General features: G+C 37.8%; 2 protein-coding genes across 2 annotated transcripts in view; one reads left to right on the forward strand and one right to left on the reverse strand.

Annotated features, from left to right (window-relative positions):
* The window catches only part of FBXL13 (F-box and leucine rich repeat protein 13), a 230,063-nt gene that overhangs the window by 16,412 nt on the left and 193,143 nt on the right, over positions 1-20,508 (forward strand). Inside the window, exons 4-6 of the mRNA XM_021689519.2 lie at positions 15,324-15,391; positions 16,410-16,564; positions 18,147-18,256. Of these exons, the coding sequence (XP_021545194.2) occupies positions 15,324-15,391; positions 16,410-16,564; positions 18,147-18,256 (333 nt within the window). The remainder of the gene's footprint in view (positions 1-15,323; positions 15,392-16,409; positions 16,565-18,146; positions 18,257-20,508) is intronic.
* Positions 9,932-10,919, reverse strand: LOC110580131 (nascent polypeptide-associated complex subunit alpha). Its single transcript, XM_044920092.1, has 2 exons — positions 10,260-10,919; positions 9,932-10,064 (listed from the first exon to the last, which is right to left on the reverse strand). The coding sequence occupies exons 1-2, from the start codon at positions 10,890-10,892 to the stop codon at positions 10,050-10,052; spliced, it is 648 nt and encodes a 215-aa protein (XP_044776027.1). The 5' UTR covers positions 10,893-10,919; the 3' UTR covers positions 9,932-10,049.

The following is a 20,508-nucleotide window of genomic DNA, read 5'->3' on the forward strand; positions in this document are numbered from 1 at the left end:
TCAGGTTCTTTTTCCCCTTTTTTTCTCTTGGTGACAAGAATAACTGTATAGGAGGTGTTATGTTCTTCCTAGTGCAGCACATGGGGGGCATTCAGTAGTCTGGTCGACCCACTTTTTATGAATCTTGATTCCTATAGACAGTAATGTTATTGCTTATTGGTTTCATCTTACAATACATGCATAACGGTTTTGGAATAACAATACTACAAGACTACTAACAATAAGACCACTGAATACAGGGGCGCCTGGGTGGCTCAGTCGGTTAAGTGTCTGCCTTCGGCTCAGGTCATGATCCCAGGGTCCTAGGATCGAGTCCCGCATCGGGCTCCCTGCGCAGTGGGGAGTCTGCTTCTCCCTCTCCCTCTACCCCTACTCACCCCCCCACCTTGTTTTCTCTCTCTCTTAAAATAAATAAATAAAATCTTTAAAATAAAAAACAGAAAAACCACTGAATGCAGTTTAAGAAAAGTATGCAATTCAAAAAAATATATACAGTTTTTTTAACCTTAAGATGTATATATCCTACCATATATTTTCAGTAAAAATAATACTTTTTTTTTGTTACCCAAAATAATTCTTTCTTTGTGCTGATGGTCATCTTTTTTTTCTCTTTGATATAATTATGCTTTTCCAATTATGTATAATAGTACATGGCAGCAAAATCAAAACAATAAAATGAGTGTTCCGAGAAGTATTGCCTCTATTCATACCGTTTTCTCCTCCCTATTCCATCCCTTTTTCTAAGGGTCCAATTTTAGTAGTTTTTAGTTTATCTATTTAGTTTTTCCATTGTTTCTTTTTGAAAAATATGAGCAAATACACTGTGTTCTCCTCCCCTTCAACTTGCATTCAAGTGGCAGACTACGTGTAGCCTTCTGCTTCTTGCTTTTCTCACTTTAACATGTCCTAGAGATTGCTCCCTTTTATTTTATTGTATTTTTTTAAAGATTTTATTTATTTATTTGACAGAGACAGCGAGAGAGAGCACGAGCAGTGGAGGGGCAGAGAGAGAGGGAGAAGCAGGCTTCCCGTGGAGCAGGGAGCCCGATGCCGGGGCTCTATCCCAGGGCCCCAAGATCATGACCTGAGCTGAAGGCAGACGCTTAACTGACTGAGCTACACTGGCGTCCCTGAGATTACTCCCTTTATAAATGATGTTATGGGGGCATACTGGTGTAACAAAGTTTAACTATGAAAAGGAAACTTAACCCTATGACCCTGGTGGCTAGGGTTTTAATCATTTGGGAGAGACAGGCAGATCCTCTGCCCCAAATGAGAATCAATTGGTCGATAACCACATCCTATATCCTTGCTGGTTTGCAAAATATCCTTTTTCTTTTAAAATTTGGTAGATTACTCTTTCCTGAGAAGGCATCAAACTAAGTATTACAGTAACCTGGAAGGAATAAAAATAATGAAGGTGAGAAATAATGAAGATACGAACTGGAGTCACATTGTTTACGTTAGGATAAATTTAAATGTAAAGTATGTAATAATAGTTGACGATAGGGCATTTTTGTATACTTGTCTACTATGTATGGCATTTGAGAGTTCTAAAGAACATTTTCGTAAGTTTTTAATTTTGTTTAAATTGTTTCAGGGACTTTATTTAAAATTTGTAATAAACATTTACATATTTAAGAAAATTGATTTTTCAAAGTGGTATTTATTTAAATATGTGTTTATTAAATAGAGCCCTAAAATACAAATATCAGTCAATGCTTGTATCCAGGCATAAGAGCCCCTTGGGCATTAAAGATTGTTTCAATAATTTGCAGAAGATAAAAAGTACAAGAAAATCACTTACAAAAATCTAACACTTTATACCACATCATAGTACTATTACAAACACTGCTCATTTCTGTATTAAAGGCATGGTTTCTTTTTAGTACTTTTGTTATTACTCTGAACTTTTCCAGCCTATGAAAAATAAAAAAAAAATCAAAGTCAGGAGGGATTTGAAGTAATGCATTCAACACATATTTGTAAACCCTGTCTCAGGCTGTTTAGGATGCTATAACAAAATATAGCAGTTATAAACAACAGAAGTCTGTTTCTCACAGTTCGGGAGGCTGGGAGGTCCAAGATTAAGGTGCTGGCAGATTCTGTGTCTCGTGAGAGCCCAGTTCCTGGTTCATAAACTGACATCTTCTTGCTATTACCTCATATGGCAGAAGGGGTGAGGGAGCTCCCTGGAGTCTCTTTTATAAAGGCACTGATGGCATCCATAAAGGCTCCATCTTCATGAGCTAATCATCTCCAAAACGCCCCGCCTCCAAATACTATCACATTAGAGATTAGGTTTCAACATAAGAATTTTAGGGGACACAAACATTCAATCCGTAGCAAAACCCATGCTATCTTGCTAGCATTATTCTAGAATGATGCTATGTGGGATATTAATGAAGTTCATGAATAAAGTAAAGATATGGTACTTTAAAATATGATGAGATATGTTAAGATAATTTAATATATGATCTCGATTCAAGGATTAACCGAGCAAAAAAAGGAATTGCCTACCAGAAGAAAAAGTTTGTTATAAGATACTAAAACCCAAAAATTATAATATGAATTTAATGATTTACATTTATTTTTTGTTTGGTTCTTACCAGATTCCTAATATTGTGCTAGGTACTTCAAATATTATAGAAGTAAAACTTTTTTTTCTACTGGCATTATGTAAATGCATCAATTTTCTCAGATATAATAAATGCATAGTGTCTAACAAAGTTAAAAATTAAGGGGACTAATTACTACTGACATTAAAGAACCATAAATTCAGTATCTGTTTGTAAGTTAGCATTTATGGTTTATAATGGTATTTCATTTTTTTTCCCATTTATTACAAAATTTCCCAGGCCTCATCAGCCTGGGATTCAAGGAAAACAATGTTGATAGTAATATTCCAAATTTCACTGCCTCTAGTCCCTATCTTCATAAGGTTGGTTTCCCCTTAAAATTCCAACCAATTGTATCTGGGAATCCCAAAGCTGTCCTGTGTGAATTCAAGAATTCCTCTTAAAGGTCTGTCCCAGCCCATTTAGCTGCCTGAAGATGAGCCTTAGCACTGATGCTCTTGCCTTCTTGAGAGCCCCGAAGTCGAACGCAGGCGGAGCCCTAGGCTTCTTCAACCACAAATCCTTAAAATGCCAAAATAATGCTCCTTTCTCTGGACTCATTGCTCTACTCAAACCATATCTGGTGGTCACACTGTTTGAAAGAGATACTTTTATGAAGACCTCGAATCAGTCAAACTTGCACTTTAAGACTAATTCCACAATTGTTTGCCTGCCAAAATGGTACCACTATGTGGCAAGAGCTTAAAACATCCATGTTCCCAGGAGCTTTGGAATGAAATGCTTCTTGATTAAATTTTAATTGGAGGGATTGCATTATTTCAAAATTTGGCACAATGTAAGACTTTTGTAATATTTTTATCACATTACTTCAAATTTTCAGAACTTCAAAGTCAGACAAAAGTGGATGACACTGGGGCGCCTGGGTGGCTCAGTTGGTTAAGCGACTGCCTTCGGCTCAGGTCATGATCCTGGAGTCTCGGGATCGAGTCCCACATCAGGCTCCCTGCTTGGCGGGGAGTCTGCTTCTCCCTTTGACTCTCCCCCCTCTCATGTGCTCTCTCTCATTCTCTCTCTCTCAAATAAATAAATAAAATCTTTAAAAAAAAAAAGTGGATGACACTGTGCTGTGTGTGTGCTGAACAGAAGTGGAGGAAATGTCTTCTCTCACTTTGTGTTACGCAAATAGTGCCAAGTGTCCGATAAGAGCAGTTCCTTGGGATTTTCCCTGCAGTCTCTTTTTCCTTAAGGCTCCGACCCCCAATCCATGGAGATGAGACCGATGCTATGCAGCACCCCACCACACACCCCTGCATTCTAGTCATTCTTACAGATGATAGGAGAAAACTCCTTTTTCAGCCTCTCATCAAAACAAATTCAAAACAAAAACATTTAAATTGGCTTCTAGAACCTTGTCTGTAAAAATACACTAAAGACACTCAGATAACTGAATTCATCAGATTTAGTCTGGGACCATGCCTTGTTTGCCCTTCATAGTCATTAAACATTGAAAAATACAGAAAAGGAGAATGAAGAAAAATGTGGGAAATTCTTCATATGAACTGAGTCATCAGTGCTAACACGCGGTCCTTGTTTAGACGCCAGTTTGAACAAACTAACTAAGATATTTGGGGGGAAAATTCTAGAGATTTGGATATGGAGTGGGTATTAGCTGATATTAAGCAATTATTGTTAATTGTCTAAGTTGGGATAATGCAGTTGCGGTTGTGAAGAAAATGTGATTATATTTTAGAAATAGATACAAAAGTTTTGCTTTGTATACTTTATATACTTCAAAGACATCATTGACAGTGTTAAACGTAGACTCTGGGTATTAGGTATTCGTTCTAATTCTTTGTAAGTTTGAAATATTTTTAATAAAATATTTTTAAGACTGAGTTGTAATATGCTACATGTAGTATCTTTTTTTTTTTTTTAAAGATTTTATTTATTTATTTGACAGAGAGAGACAGTGAGAGAGGGAACACAAGCAGGGGGAGGGGGAGAGGGAGAAGCAGGCTTCCCGCCGAGCAGGGAGCCCAATGCAGGGCTCGATCACAGGACCCTGGGATCATGACCTGAGCCAAAGGCAGACGCTTAACGACTGAGCCACCCAGGCGCCCCAACATGTAGTATCTTTTTAAAAAAAGATCAACATTGTATTTTACTTTTTATCTTTCTTCCAAACTATAAAAAATGTTTCTTTGAAACCAGTGTGTTAAGTTGAATACATTTTCACTGAATCATATTGTATCCTGTTGGAACTCAGTTTAAAACAGAGGGCCTTAATGCAAGGGATGAGACATATTCTCAGTAGTAATAGCGACTCCTCATAGTGATAATTCCTACAGAGGTGAGGGAGTGGGCATGAGTAATTTACTAAGTTTCAAGGAGATTCTAATTGGCCTCCAGAGAAGGGGCCACCAGCCTAAAAGAAAAGAGCCGTGTCAAATTCTAAATAAATGTTGAAAAAATTCTTTTGCAACCAATCTGTTATTGAGACATCGCCACTCTGACTTTAGAAACCATCTCCCATGGCAGAATGTTTTTTTCTTTTATTTCAGACTCAGAGCTGATCTTATCATATAACTGGACTCTCAGAAATTGTATAGAGATGCACCTTCCTCTCCTTCTCCTTTTCTTCAGTCATCACTCAGTCTGTGTGCAGCGGTCCTTGTGAGAAATTGGGGCGAGTGGTCTGTGAGGGCCTGGAAACAGAGCGCTCACTCTGAGGCCATTTATACCAATGCCAAGTTGCTTTTTATCCAGCAACTTCCCCACAGTCATTGCTTGAATCCTTAATTCTCCATTTTTAGAAGCCAGATGCCAGAGAATGGGTAGTTTTCCCAGGAAGTCGCTTAGTCCATACGTATTTGTTTAGCCCCTACTCTGTGCAATCCTATCAGCTAGGATAAAAAAGTGAGAGAAAGAATATTTTCTAGTCACTAGCAGTTAACTAATATACAGCAGCTATCAAGAGTAGAAAGCAGTGGGGAAGATGATGGGCTAGCAGGACCTGGAGCTCACCACACATACACAGAGTCAATAGCAACTACATGCATTGCCTCTAACTTTGGGAATAAGCTGAAGACTGGCAGATCATATCTTCCACAGGTAGTTGCAGAGAGAAGTCCACATTCAAAAGCATAGGAAGGGTGGAGATGTGGTCAGGAACCAAATCCCTGGTGTGACTAACCACAAATGGGAGGGACACCACAAGCACAGAGGAGTGAGGAGATCAGACCCCACACCAGGCAGCACTGGCCTTGGGGACCCTCACTGGGAAGATGAGTCCCCATGACACCTGACTTTGAAAATCGGTGGGACTTAACTCTGGGAGCTTTAAAAATCAGCAGGGCTTAGCTCTGAGAGAGCTGGAGGGTAATAGGAAGCCAAGCCTCCACCCTTAAAGATCCAGGATACTAAATGAATCTGTGGAGACACAGCACAGAAGCAGAAATTTGAAAAGTGCCTGGGGTATACTTGAAAGAGATTTATTGACTAATTTTAGGACATGTGTTGGAAGGGAAGGGATCTGCAGGAGAGTTCTTTGGGAACAAAAGTGCTAGGGGAAGCCATTTTTCTTGCCCTCCCCCGGCCGAGAGAGCTGCATGCCTGTGGGAGCCTGTTCTAATACTCTCCATCTATTGATTGCTAGCACTGCCAGCCCTGGCATTCTCTTTCAGCCTCACCCCATCCAACCCACCTACCTTGGGAGGTGTCCCTCCAAAGTGGCTCCTGGCAGGCATCCCTGGCTAGAACCAGTCCCTCTCCAAAGTGACTCCTGCCCTGTAGACATGGGGAGATAACCCCACACACCAGCCCATCTGCAGTTTCTCCAGCAGGGCCTTTGAGCTGGCTGCATAGGATACGAGACCTGCCTATTAGTGCCTCCACAACTGTCACAGCAACGAATTGCAGAGAGCCAGGCCAAGGGCCAGTCTTACCCACCAGTGGGCCCACAGCAATCAAGCCTCAGCCACAGTGGGAGGACACATGCAGCCTATACGGGGGACACCCCTGGAGCACTTGGTTCTGGTGTCCTGGGGGACTGTGCTACTATGCACCATAGGACCTCATCTACACAATGCCACTACTTTCAAGACCAGGAGACATAGGTGACCTACCTAATACATAGAAACAGACACAGAGAGTTAGACAAAATGGGGGAGACAGAGGGATATGTCCCAAATGAAAGAATAAGACAAAATCACAGAAAAAGAGCTAAACAAAATGGAGATAAGCAACACAGTAAATAAAGACCAAAGTAATGATTATCATCCAACTGAAGGAGAGATAAAAGGCACCTAGATAAACAAAAGTTAAAGGAGTTCATCACCACTAAACCAGTCTTACAAGAAATGTTAAAAGGAATTCTTAGAAAGAAAAGACCATGCCTAGAAGTAAGAAAATTAGGAAAGGAAAAAATTTCACTGGTAAAAGCAAACATATAGCAAAAATAGTAGATTAATTACTTATAAAGCCAATATAGAGTTAAAACACAAAAGTAGTAAGATCAATTATATCTACAACAATTAGGGGATACACAAAGTAAAAAGATGTAAAATATGATGTGAGATACATAAAATGTGAAGGAGAGAGTAAAAAGTTAGTGCTTTTAGAATGTGTTCAAACTTAAGCCTCCATCACCTTAATATAGACTGTTACATAGGGTGTTATATATGAACCTCATGGTAACCACAAATCAACAACCTGTAATAGATACACAAAAAATAAAGAGAAAAGAATCCAAGCATAACACTAAAGAAAGTCATCAAGCCAAAAGGAAAGAGAGCAAGAGAAGAGAGGAATAGATAACTACAAAAACAACCAGAAAACAATTAACAAAATGGCAATAAGTACATACCTATCAATAATTACTTTAAATATAAATGGACTAAATGTCCCAATTAAAAAAAAATAGGGTAATCAAATGGGTAAAAAAATAAGACCCCTCAATATGCTGCCTACAAGAGATTCAGTTTAGACCTAAAGATACATACACATGGAAAGTAAAGGGATAGAAAAAGATATTCCATGCAAATGGAAGTGGGAAAAAAAAAAAAAAAGCCAGGCTAACAACACTTATATCAGACAAAATAGACTTTAAAACAAAGACTGCAACAAAAAAAAGAAGGGCATCACATAATGATAAAGGGATCAATCCAACCAGGGAATGCCATTGTAAATATCTATGCACACAACATAGGAGCACCTAAATAAATAAAGCAAATATTAACAGACATAAAGGGAGATTGACAGTAGTACAATAATATTAGGGGAATTTAACACCCCACTTACATCAACTAATAGATCATCCAGACAGAAAATCAAGAAGGAAAACAGTGGCTTTAAACAATACATTAGACCAGATGAACTTACGAGATATACACAGAACATTCATCCAAAAACAGCAGAATACGCACTCTTTTCAACTACACATGGGACATTCTCTAGGATAGATAATATGCTGGGCCACAAGATAGGCCTCAATAAGTTTAAGAAGATTCAAATCATATCAAGCATCTTTTCTAACCACAATGATATGAAACTAGAAATCTGTTACAAGAAAAAAAAAACTGGAAAAAACACAAACACATGGAGTCTAAACAATATGCTACTAAACAAGCAATAGGTCAAAGAAGAAATCAAATTAGAAATCAAAAAATACATGGAGACAAATGAAAATGGAAACACAAGGGTGCAAAATCTTTGGGACACAGCAAAAGAAGTTCCAAGAGAATAGTTTATAGTAATACAGGCCTATCTCAAGAAACAAGAAAAATCTAAAACAATCTAACCTTATACCTAAAAGAACTAAAAAAAGAAGACTAACAAATCAGTAGAAGGAAGGAAATAATAAAGATTAGAGGGGAAATATAAGAAAGCTAGCAAAAAAAAAAAAAACAATAGAAAAGATCAAAGAAAGCAAGAGCTGGTTCTTTGAAAAGATAGACAAAGTTGATAAACCTTTAGCAAGTTTCATTAAGAAAAAAGAGAGGATGCAAATAAATATTTTTAGAAATGAAAGAGGAGAAATAACAAACATCAGAGAAATACAAAGGATTATAAGAGAATACTATGAAAATTATCTGCCAACATATTGGGCAGCTTGGAAGAAATGGATAAATTCCTAGAAACATTCAATCTTCCAAAACTGAATCAGGAAAAAAATAGAAAATTTGAGCAGACCAATTACTAGTAATGAAATTGAATTGAATCAGTAATAATAATAAAAAAAAGCTCCTAACAAACAAAACTCCAAGACAAGATGGCTTTACAGGTGAATTCTACCACACATTTAAAGAACTATCATTCTCAAACTATTCTAAAAATTAGAAAGGAAGGAATGCTTTAAATTCATTCTATGAGACCAACAATACTCTGATACCAAAACCAGACAGAGACACTACAAAAAGAGAAAACTACAGGCCCATATCTCTGGTGAGCATACATGCAAAAATCCTTAACAAAATATTAGCAAACCAAATTCAACCTTACATTCAAGGGATTGACCACTACAATCAAGTGGGATTTATTCCAGGGATGCAATCTTTGCAAATCAATCAAAACAATGCAACACATTAACAAGAAGAAGGATAAAAACCACATGATTATTTCAATAGATGCAGAATTACTTGACAAAATACACATCTACTTATGATAAAATTGTCAACGAAGTGGGTATACAAGAAACACACCTCAACATAATAAAGGCTATATATGAAAAACCCATAGCTACCATCATACTCAATGGTAAAAACTGAAGGCCATTTCTCTAAGATCAGGAAGAAGACAAGGATGTCCACTTTCACTGCTTTTATTCAACATAGTATTGGAAGTCCTAACCACAGCTATCAGACAAGAAAAAGAAATAAAAGGCATCCAAATTGGTGAGGAAGAAGTAAAACTGTCACTGTTTGCAGATGACATCATACAATTTATAAAAACCCCCAGTACTCCACCAGAACACTATTAGGATTAATAAATGAATTCACTAAAGTTGCAGGGTAGAAAATTAATATACAGAAATCTGTTGTGTGTGTGAGTTTTTTTTTTTTTTTAAGATTTTATTTATTTGACAGAGAGAGAGATAGTGAGAGAAGGAACACAAGCAGCGGGAGTGGGAGAGGGAGAAGCAGGCTTCCCGCAGAGCAGGGAGCCCGATGCGGGGCTCCATCCCAGGACCCTGGGATCATGACCTGAGCCGAAGGCAGACGCTTAACAACTGAGCCACCCAGGCGCCCGTGTTTTTATACACTAATATATTACACAGTAGCAGAAAGAGAAATAATAATAAAAAAACCAATTCTGCTTACAATTGCATCAAAAGAATAAACAATCTATGAATAAACTTTTTTTTTTCATCCAACAAGAAGCCATAACTTTATTAATGATAGAAACAGTACAAATTTCAAACCAAGCTGCAGTTATTCTTTTGAAACACCAAAAAAAGTCCTCGTTTTCAGATGGTTACATTGTTAATTCCTGTAAGAAAAGAGATCATTAGAAGCAGTTATAGGCAAATTGAGAATTCAAGCCACTAAAATATGAGGTAACTCAGAATAGGCTTTGGAATGAAGCTTCCTAACTGGCTGATACTAAGTACAGAAAATAAAGTCATCCATAACTGGTAAGGGCAGAAGAGGTAAAGGAATAAAGGTTTGGGGTTTGGACACTTACCATAATAGCATTTACAATATCATTACTGTTGTTCTTCAGGGCTCGGACTGCCTTTGCTCTTGACACATTTGCTTGTGACATGACCAATTCTATGTCCTTAACCTCTACACCGGTTTCATCAACCTCTTCTTCTTCACTCTCCTCTTGTACAGTTGGAGTCTGTGTGTTTTCTTGAATGTTTGAGACAGCTTCACCTTGAACTTTGAATTTCTCAGCAGCTGCTAGTTGTGCTTGCTGAGATAAATCCTCGATCTTGGCTTCCCCAAAAACTATGTAGGTATCTGAAGCTGGGCTCTTGTAGACATCTGGTTTTGTGATGACAAAGAGGATATTCTTAGATTTCCGGATAGTGACTCTTGTAACCCCTGTAACCTGTCGAAGACCCAGTTTGGACATAGCCTTCCGTGCCTTCTTTTCACTCCGGCTCTGTTTTGCTTTACTGACTGGTTCTTCATCGATTTCAGCAGCTGCTGCCAGCTGGGCCTGTTGTGTGGTTGCCTGTGTGGAATCCTGTTCCTCAAGCTCTGGTACTGATTCATCACTGTCAGATTCTGTTCCAGACCCTGTCTCAGCCTGGGGCTGTGGCAACTCCTGCTCTGTAGCAGGGACGGTTTCTGTGGCTTCACCAGGCATTTTGTGAGGGGAACGCGGAACCAAGATGCAATCTATGAATAAACTTAACCAAGGAGGTAAAAGACCCACACTCTGAAAACTACAAGACATCGATGAAAGAAATTGAAGATGACACAAATGGAAAGACATACACTGCTCATGGATTGGAAGAATTAATGTTGTTAAAATGTCCATAATACTCAAAGCAATCTACAGACGTAAGGCAATATCTACCAAAATACAAACAGCATTTTTTTTTTTTTTTTTTTACAAAACTAGAGTAATACTAAAATATTTCTGGAACCACAAAAGACCCTGGATAGCCAAAACAATCTTGGGAAAGAACAAAGCTGGAAGCATCACAATCTCAGATTTTAGGCTATACTACAAAGCAATTGTAATCAAAACAGTATGGTACTGGCACAGAAATAGACCCACAGATCAAGGGAATAGGAGAGAGAGCCCAGAAATAAGCCCACAATTACACTGTCAATTAAACTATGACAAAGGAGGGAGGATTATACAAACTATTTGAATGATCCCTAAAGAATAGTCTAGGGAGCAGGAATGTACAATGGGTAAAAGACAGTCTCTTCAACAAATGGTGTTGGGAAAACTGAACAGCTACATGTAAAAGAATGAAACTGAACCACTTTCTTACACCATGCACAAAAATGAACTCAAAATGGATTAAAAACCTAAATGTGAGACTTGAAATCATAAAACTTCTAAGAGAAAACATAGACAGTAATCTCTTGGACAATAGCCTTTGCAACATATTTATGGATACTCTTCTCAGGCAAGGGAAACAAAAACAAAATAAATTACTGGGAGTACACCAAAATAAAAAGTTTTGCATAACAAAGAAACTAACAACAAAATGAAAAGACAACCTACTGAAGGGGAGAAGATATTTGCAAATAATATATGTGATAGTGCTTAAAATCCAAAATATATAGAGAACTTATACAACTCAACACCAAAAAACACAACACAAATAATCCAATTAAAAATGGGCAGAGGATCTGAATAGACATTTTTTTTCCAAGAATGACATACAGATGGCCAGCAGATGCATGAAAAGATGCTCAACATCACTCATCATCAGGGAAATGAAAATCAAAACCACAATGAAATATCACCTCACACCCGTCAGAATGGTTAGTATCAAAAAAACAAGAAATAAGTGTTGGTGAGGGTGTGAAGAAAAGAGAATCCTTGTGCAATGTTGGTGAGAATGTAAATTGGTGCAACTAATATGGAAAACAGTATGGAGGTTCCTCAAAAAATTAAAAATACCATATAATCTATTAATTCCACTTTTGGGTATTTATTTGAAGAAAATGAAAACACTAATTTGAAGAGATATATGTACCCTTATGTTTACTGCAACATTATTTATAATAGCCAAAATATGGAAGCAACCCAAGTGTCCATCAATAGATATGTGGATGAAGAAAAGGTGGTACATATATATAATGGAATACTCTCCAGCCATTTGAAAAGAATGAGATCTTGCCATTTGCGACAATATAGATGGACCTAGAGGCTGTTACGCTAAGTGAAATAAGTTAGACAGAGAAAGACAAAAGCCAGACGATTTCACTTACATGTGGACTCCAAAAAACAGAAGAAATGACTGAACAAACAAAACAGAGAACAGACTCATACATTCAGAGAACAAACCGATAGTTGCCAGAGGTGAGGTGGGTGGGGAATATGGGAAATGGAAGAGGGGATTAAGAGGTACAAGCTCTTAGTTAAAAAATTAATAAGTCATGGAGATGAACAGCACAGGATAGGGAATCTAGTCAATAATACTGTAAAAATCTTGTATGATGACAGATGTTTTACTACACTAGTTGTGGTAACCACTGAGCAATGTATAGAAGTTTTTCATTACTTTGTTGTATACCTGAAACTAACATTGTATGTCAACTATATTTCAACAACAATGATATATATAAATACATAAATGAGTGAATGAATGAATGAATGAATGAAAAAATATTTCAAGACACTGCCCCCCCCCCCCCCCCCCCACCAAAGAGTAGAAAGCAAGTTGCTGGAGCAACAGTGGAGACGTTGAGCAGTGGAAGCAGAACCGTGTGACTGAGTGTACTGGCATGTGTCTGATGGTTAGACCAGCCAGAGAGGCTGCTGAGCCTCAGTTGCGCGGACACAGGCCTAGCCCCAAGTGGGGGATGGGGCTTTATTCGGCTTGAGCCTTGGCTGCAGGTCAGTGCCCCAGTGAGCTCTCGGGTTTTTTTCTTAAGATTTTATTTATTTATTTGACAGAGAGAGAGAGAACAAGCAGGGGGAGTGGCAGGCAGAGGGAGAGGGAGAAGCAGACTCCCCGCTCAGCAGGGAGCCCGATGAGAGGCTCAATCCTGGGACCCTGGGATCATGACCTGAGCGGAAAGCAGACGCTTAACCGACTGAGCCACCCAGGCGCCCCCCAGTGACACTCTCTTAAAGCTATTTTCCCTGTGGAGAAAACAAGAGGATGCCAACAATGAGGAAAAATCATGGCTATTTTCATTCTATCAGTGTTTTATTTTTTTTGTTTAATCGGGAGAACAGTATATGTGAAATTAAAATAAGAATTTAGGGAAAGGAACTCTTAAAAAAAAAAGGAATATTAGAATGAGAAACTCTTCCAGCATATAAATCATAGACTGATGAGGACTGCAATTTCTTTCAAGAATAGAATAGAAAGAACAGTTTTATGTTGATTTAAAGAGTTGATTATTAGAAAACTCGAGTTCAAGAGTTACCAGCTGAATTATAATTTTTGTTTTCATTCATTTGATCTGTAATACGCTCATTTTTTAATGAACTATGCCATATTATTGTAGATATTTATATAGTACTTTCCAGGTTGTATCTTCTAAAAAAAGTTTAATCTTAGGAAATTTAGGGGCTAATGGCAGAGCAGGAAAATTGTCTTGTAGATGAAATTTGTCCTTACTTCTGCCACTTCATTCCTTTCCTGTTTTGTTTTTTTTTAAGAATTTATTTATTTATTTGACAGAGACACAGCTAGAGAGGGAACACAAGCAGGGGGAGTGGGAGGGGGAGAAGCAGGCTTCTCACAGAGCAGGGAGCCTGATGCAGGGATCGATACCAGGACCCTGGGATCATGACCTGAGCCGAAGGCAGACGCTTAATGACTGAGCCACCCAGGCGCCCCTCCTTTCCTGGTTTTATCCACCCTGCTGTGATATTCCCAATACTCTTACTTTGTTCATCTGCATTCCTTTCCCTTATGAAAATCAGAATTTAGTAAAAACTGACTTCAGTGATTTATGTTCTCCCTCACCACAAGCATAATTTACATATAATCTCCATCAAGCTGAGGATTTCCAAATGTCATTGAACATCAGGCGGCCTCTGTTGTATGCCTTAAATAACTCCATGATTAACATGTGTATGTTGTATCTATGACCTCAACAAAGCATTTACAGCAATGTGCAAAGGAGAAAAACATTTGTCTGTGAAAAGTGGAATTCAGAATTCTGGCAGTTGGTAGAGATTTGAACCAAACAGATGTTTGGCCACATGTTTATATATATGGCAAACAGGGTAGTGAAAACATGAGAAAAAATAACACCATTAGTACTTCACAGTACCATGTACATATAACAAATGTGTAATGTGACATTATTTTTACTCATTAAAGAATGTACAGAAGGTAATGCTCAGTTAGCTGTTCCCACATGTTAATGTATGTTATTGTGAATAGTTGCAAGTGATAGATAAATTTGCATCTCTTTCAGCATATTCCAAAATTTTAATTTATGTGGCTTTCCTATTACTTCTTGGTGAGGCATTCCTGTAAGCATTTTTTTTCTTTTTTTTAAAGAAAATTTCTTTTTATACTCTTTTTTTTTTTTTTTTTAAGATTTTATTTATTTATTTGACAGAGAGAGAGCGAGAGCAGGAACACAAGCAGGGGGAGTGGGAGAGGGAGAAGCAGGCTTCCCGCGGAGCAGGGAGCCCGATGTGGGACTCGATCCCAGGACCCTGGGATCATGACCTGAGCCGAAGGCAGACGCTTAACGACTGAGCCACCCAGGCGCCCCTCATTTTATACTCTTGAGAAGGCAAAATCATCCAGTTTAATGGTGACCAGCAGACCCACAACTCTGTACTCCTATCAATACAACTGACAATAATAATAATACCATAGAACTTACTTAAAATGCTTTAAAGTAAATACAATACAATGAGAAAATTTTAAGCTGTGATTTTAACTTTTGAAAAATTGGTAACGGACATACACAATAAAGTTACAAAATACATAATTGGCATGTAGTTCTTCTAATCTGCTCCTGTCTCCCTACTGCCCAAGGTAATCATTGCTCTCATTTTCCTCTGCATCTTCTGGAGTTAGCCTTTGCATTCCACTTTCTTCTAATGTGTGCTATTTCATTTATTTATTTACTTTAGATGACTCCAGAATTGATGATAAAAGCATGTACTTTTTATACTGGACATCTAGTAAAGACCCATTTTTGGTAAGAATGTGATTTTACATCCTATTTCTTTGTGTTTTTATTCTTAATATTCTCCATAGGAAGAACAACTCATTTTTGGCCAGTCGTTCTGATTTTATCTATTTAATCATGTCTCCACCATTTTGCATTATATATTTCTTTTATTTTTATTTGGCTTTTACTTAGTTAAAATATGTTCTTTACTTCTTCAAGGTATTGCTTTTTTTGAAAGTGTACGTCTATAATCCCTTCACTGAAACCCTTGGAGATATGTTTTGAAATTTAGATTCCTTTTCTTAAAAAATTTTACAAAGGTAATTTCTGCACATTCTGTGTATTATAGAACATCTTCAGTGGTGTCTGGGGCAGCATGTTGGAACCAAACATATTCAAACATTATTAGTATTTCTCTCTCTATATTATATATATGTATATAAAATGAAATGAAATGTATATGAAATGAAATTTAAAAAAAAACTATGAATAGCTATGTGTCAAGTCTAGGGAGGTTTTGATGCAAAATTACTTTAGTTTTTAAATATTTATTTATTTATTTTTAAGATTTACTTATTTATTTTAGAGAGAGAGAGAGAGTGGGAGGGGGGAGAAGGAGGGGCAAGGGGGAGAGGGAGAGAGAGAATCTGCGCTCAGTGTAGAGCCTGTTGTGGGGCTTGATCCCAGGACCCCAAGATCATGACTTGAGCCAAAATCTAGAGTGGGACGCGCAACCAACTGGGCCATCCAGGTGCCCCGAGGCAAAATTACTTTGCTAAACTATTAGCCTCTATATAGGTTATGAAAAAACTTCTGAATTTCAGATCTTTACTGGGTTTTAGAAATGTAGCAAAGGGAAGTACAAGCTCAAAGGAAACACAGGACTAGCTAAAAATAAAACAATAACAATAATTGAACAATTTCTTTCTATGCTGTGAATTTTGAGGAGATAAAGGAGGTATTATTACTCCTTCTCCCTCTCCATTTATTAGTAATGTGTTGCCATAACATCAAAATACTATTTTTCTGTATCTTCTGCCTATAGCACTTGGAGAGACATAGCGATACCTCTTATAAATGAAGATGAACTTCTGGCTGAAAAGATGGAAAAAGCAATGGAATATGACAATTTCAGACTTCAAAAATACATATTTCGTCTCTGGCACTCTTATACAGAAGGTCAAAAAAAACAACTTACAGGTAAATCCTAACATAGTAGCGGTTAATTTTTGTATTCATTTATTCAAAGAATCAACACACTTAACAATTCATCAGTTGGTACTAGAGAATTTATCATGATGTCTAGAAAACTGTCATGAAATGTAAAGCCACTAATTAAATGTCTTACATTTAAATGAGATTTGTCTCAAAGGGTTTTATTGTAACAGAAAATAGGCATGTTTGAAATAAAATCCTGTGGGGATCTGTGTGATGTATGTACAAATATAAATATAAATAGGGATCTACTATCGTCATTTTTACTCATAGAGAGCTGGTATATCACAGGTACCAAAATTGACTATTTCTTGTAGAGAGTTTTCCATTCTTTACAGATATTTCATTTAATGGATACATGAGGAAACAAAGAAAATGAATTTTCCTTTCCTTAAACCCTTGGTAGTTGTAATGAGTAGACAGGGCACGTACATGATCTTCGGAGCAGGAATAGGGAACTCCAGCCTTTTGCTCAGATTTTAGCCACTTACCGAATATTGGTTTATGGCTCCTGCAAATCAGAGAATCATTTCTTCTTGATCAGTTACTCCTGGTACCTCAGTCACAGTGAGCCCTCTGAGGGTTTTGTTTTTTTTTTAGGGAGGGAGAGAGAGCAAGAGAGAGTGCACACATGGGAGCATGGGGCGGAGGGGCAGAGGGAGAGGGAGAGAGAGAATCTTAAGCAGATTCCACGCCCAGCATGCGCCCGAGGCGGGGCTCCATCTCCTGACCCTGAGATCATGACCTGAGCGGTACTCAAGAGTTGGATGCTTAACTGACTGAACCACCAAGGTGCCCTCTGAAGGTTTTAACATAAGATTGATGGGCCTCTAATTCTGAGAGGAAACAATTAGCTTCAGCTAAGAAGCCAATGCCCTCTTAAGCGGTGTCCCCAAGGCCTGCCGTAGTCATCCTCCTTCCTGGCCTGGCCCCTGTATTTGAGCTTTGGACCCTTAGTTAAAACATAAAATGGAGCAATTTATTTAATCATAGGGCATTTAACTAAATCAGAATACTACCTTATAATTGTATTTCTATGAATAAGTTTGGAAGTTCTGGTTTTATAAAGAACTGGTTTGATTTAAAAAAAATGATGTGTCATATATATTGACGTGTTATTACATCTATTACATCTTAATATATATATTTTAATTTTTAAAAAGATTTTATTTACTTATTTGAAAGAGAGAGAGAGAGTGAGCATGAGCAGGGGGAAGGACAGAGGGAGAGGTAGAAGCAGGCTCCTTGCTGGGAGCCCAGTGCGGGGCTTGATTCCAGGACCCTGGGATCATGACCTGAGCCGAAGACAGACGCTTAACAGGCTGAGCCACCCAGGCGCCCCTACATCTTAATTTCCAAGAGCAAAGGTGATATTTACAGGTTAATAAAGTTTCCGGAGTGAAGATCTACTGCTGTCAAAAGTAATTAATTTTAGATGTAATTAAAATCAAACAAAAACTGCCAGATGCAATATTGGTTCATATTATAAACATGATAGAATATTAAATACTTTGTTTTTTTGGAAACATCTTTATATATACACACTAATCTAATAAATTTTCTTTAGATACACTATTGCGGATGCAAAAGATGTGCCGCCGTTACAAGCTAATAGCTATCCTAACTAAATGGAGGGATAAAGCAAGACATAAGTATAAAAAGAGAGAAGATGAGCTGGTATGGTATCTTGGAAACTTAATTTTTTTAGAAACTAAATTTTGTCCTTATATTAATGTTGCCTCAGATAATAATGCTATGTGTGGAAAGTACTAAAATACTGAATATTACGTACTTTTTTAAAAAAAGATTTTGCTTATTTATTTGAGAGAGTGCGTGCGTGTGCCTGAGTGGGGAGGAGGGACAGAGTGAGAGGGAGAGGGACAAGCAGACTCCCTGCTGAGTGGGGAGCTGGAGGTAGGGCTCGATCGTGGGGCTCGATCCCAGGCCCTGAGACCATGACCTGAGCTGAAGTCAGATGCTTAACCTACTGAATCCCCCCAGTGCCCCAATATTATATACTTTTGATGGGGTCTTTATTCTTTTAATTTAATAATTTAAATTATACTTCAGCTACCAAAAATATTTTCTAATAAATTCTGTTGTTTCATTTCAACTGTGAACATTGAGGAAAAATCATTTCAGCATTTTGTTTAAAATTATTGATAAAAATTGGGGCGCCTGGGTGGCTCAGTTGGTTAGGCGACTGCCTTCGGCTCAGGTCGTGATCCTGGAGTCCCGGGATCGAGTCCCGCATCGGGCTCCCTGCTCGGCAGGGAGTCTGCTTCTCCCTCTGACCCTCCCCCCTCTCATGTGCTCTCTCTCTCATTCTCACTCTCTCAAATAAATAAATAAATCTTTAAAAAAAAAAAAAAAAAATTAAAATTATTGATAAAAATGAAGAATTTTGTTTAAGCAAGTGTTTAGATGGATATAGATATCTCAAATGGAAAAGAAACTATTTGATATGATAAAGACTGAATAAATTTTTCTTTTCTAGATAAGATTATTATTCTTTTTTTAACATTCAATGTAATACATTTTAATTTTAATATAAATTATTTAAAAAATTACTAAATTGCTAAACTTAAAGGATGTGACACTTTAATTAAAGCAATTAAAACAGAGGGCCCAAGCAAATTCCTCCAAACTTAAAAATATCTCTAGTTTGCTTAAGCTATTAGTACATTATTACTTAATGTTGTTTTAGAATACTCACAGTAACTACTAGGATCAGACATCAAAAAATGGAATTTTTTAAGTTATATTACTTCGTAGGTAATGTTTTAGCAATGGTCTTGAAATACAAAGTCGGGGTAAATAAGAAACAGAAAAATAAGAAATTAAACTCCCTGTTTAGTAGTCGTCTCATCAAGGGCAGGATCAACACCCTCCCATCGTTACCTGGTCCAGATGTTGAGATTGGTGATACCATATACATACCAAGAGGGTATGCAAAGATCTATGCTGGAAACAGTGCTAGAGTCTGCAGAGGACACTGAGATTCATCAAGCACCTACTGGTATTGAATCGGTGTTCTTAGAGGATGTCCTCCAGCATTCGTGGAGTACATGTTCAGTGTTGCTGGTTCACCAGTTATACTTTAGGGACCACTGTTTTAGTCTGCTTGTTCAGTGTTCTTTCTTTCTTTCTTTTCTTTTCTTTTAAGATTTATTTATTTATTTGAGAGAGAGAAAGAGAGAGAGAGAATGAGAACATTGCGGGGGGGCGGGATGGGCAGAGGGAGAGGGAGAGAAAGAATCTCAGGCAGACTCCGCACTGAGCAGGGAGCCTGATGCGGGGCTTGATCTCAAGACCCTGAAATCATGACCTGAGCCAAAATCAAGAGACAGCTGCTTCGCTGACTGAGCCACCCAGGCGCCCCTGTTCGGTGTTTTCGAACACTGTGCACTAAGCTAGCATTTTGACCCTGGCTCCCCCGGCGTCTGATCAGTGATTGTCTAATGGCAAAATAAGTAACCGTACATGACTAGTCTGCCCCTTTCACACCCCTCTTGAACTGAACATCCCTGAGGCAGTATTGTTCTCTTAATCATCCCCATACACTGGGCATGATGTTTTGCATGCAGTAGTTGATAGATATTAAAATATATAACAATGTATATCATACATAATATAGTATTATCCTTAATATAGATGTATATTCCATAGTTAATTGGGTGTTTAGAGAAAACATTTTCTTCTAGCTATGTGATTTCTTGGCCTAACCATCACTCACTTAAGTGGGTGAAGTGAGCAAGGCAGCTGTGTGCTGGGCGGAGAAAGCAGGGAACACTTCTGGGTGCTACTTCTCCAATGTGTACCCTTTCTTAGGCTCGTGTGTGTGTGTGTGTGTGTGTAACACTTATTTACCCTTATGGCTTTTTCTCGATTATGCAGTTTTAAGGAATGTATTCAAAGTTAAAATGGGG

The sequence above is a fragment of the Neomonachus schauinslandi genome, chromosome 12, assembly GCF_002201575.2.
Source record: "Neomonachus schauinslandi chromosome 12, ASM220157v2, whole genome shotgun sequence".
In the NCBI taxonomy this organism is placed as follows: Eukaryota; Metazoa; Chordata; class Mammalia; order Carnivora; family Phocidae; genus Neomonachus; species Neomonachus schauinslandi.

Coding starts and splice junctions, on each gene's coding strand:
- LOC110580131 (XM_044920092.1), bottom strand. CDS start 10,892: ATGCCTGGTGAAGCCACAGAAACCGTCCCTGCTACAGAGCAGGAGTTG.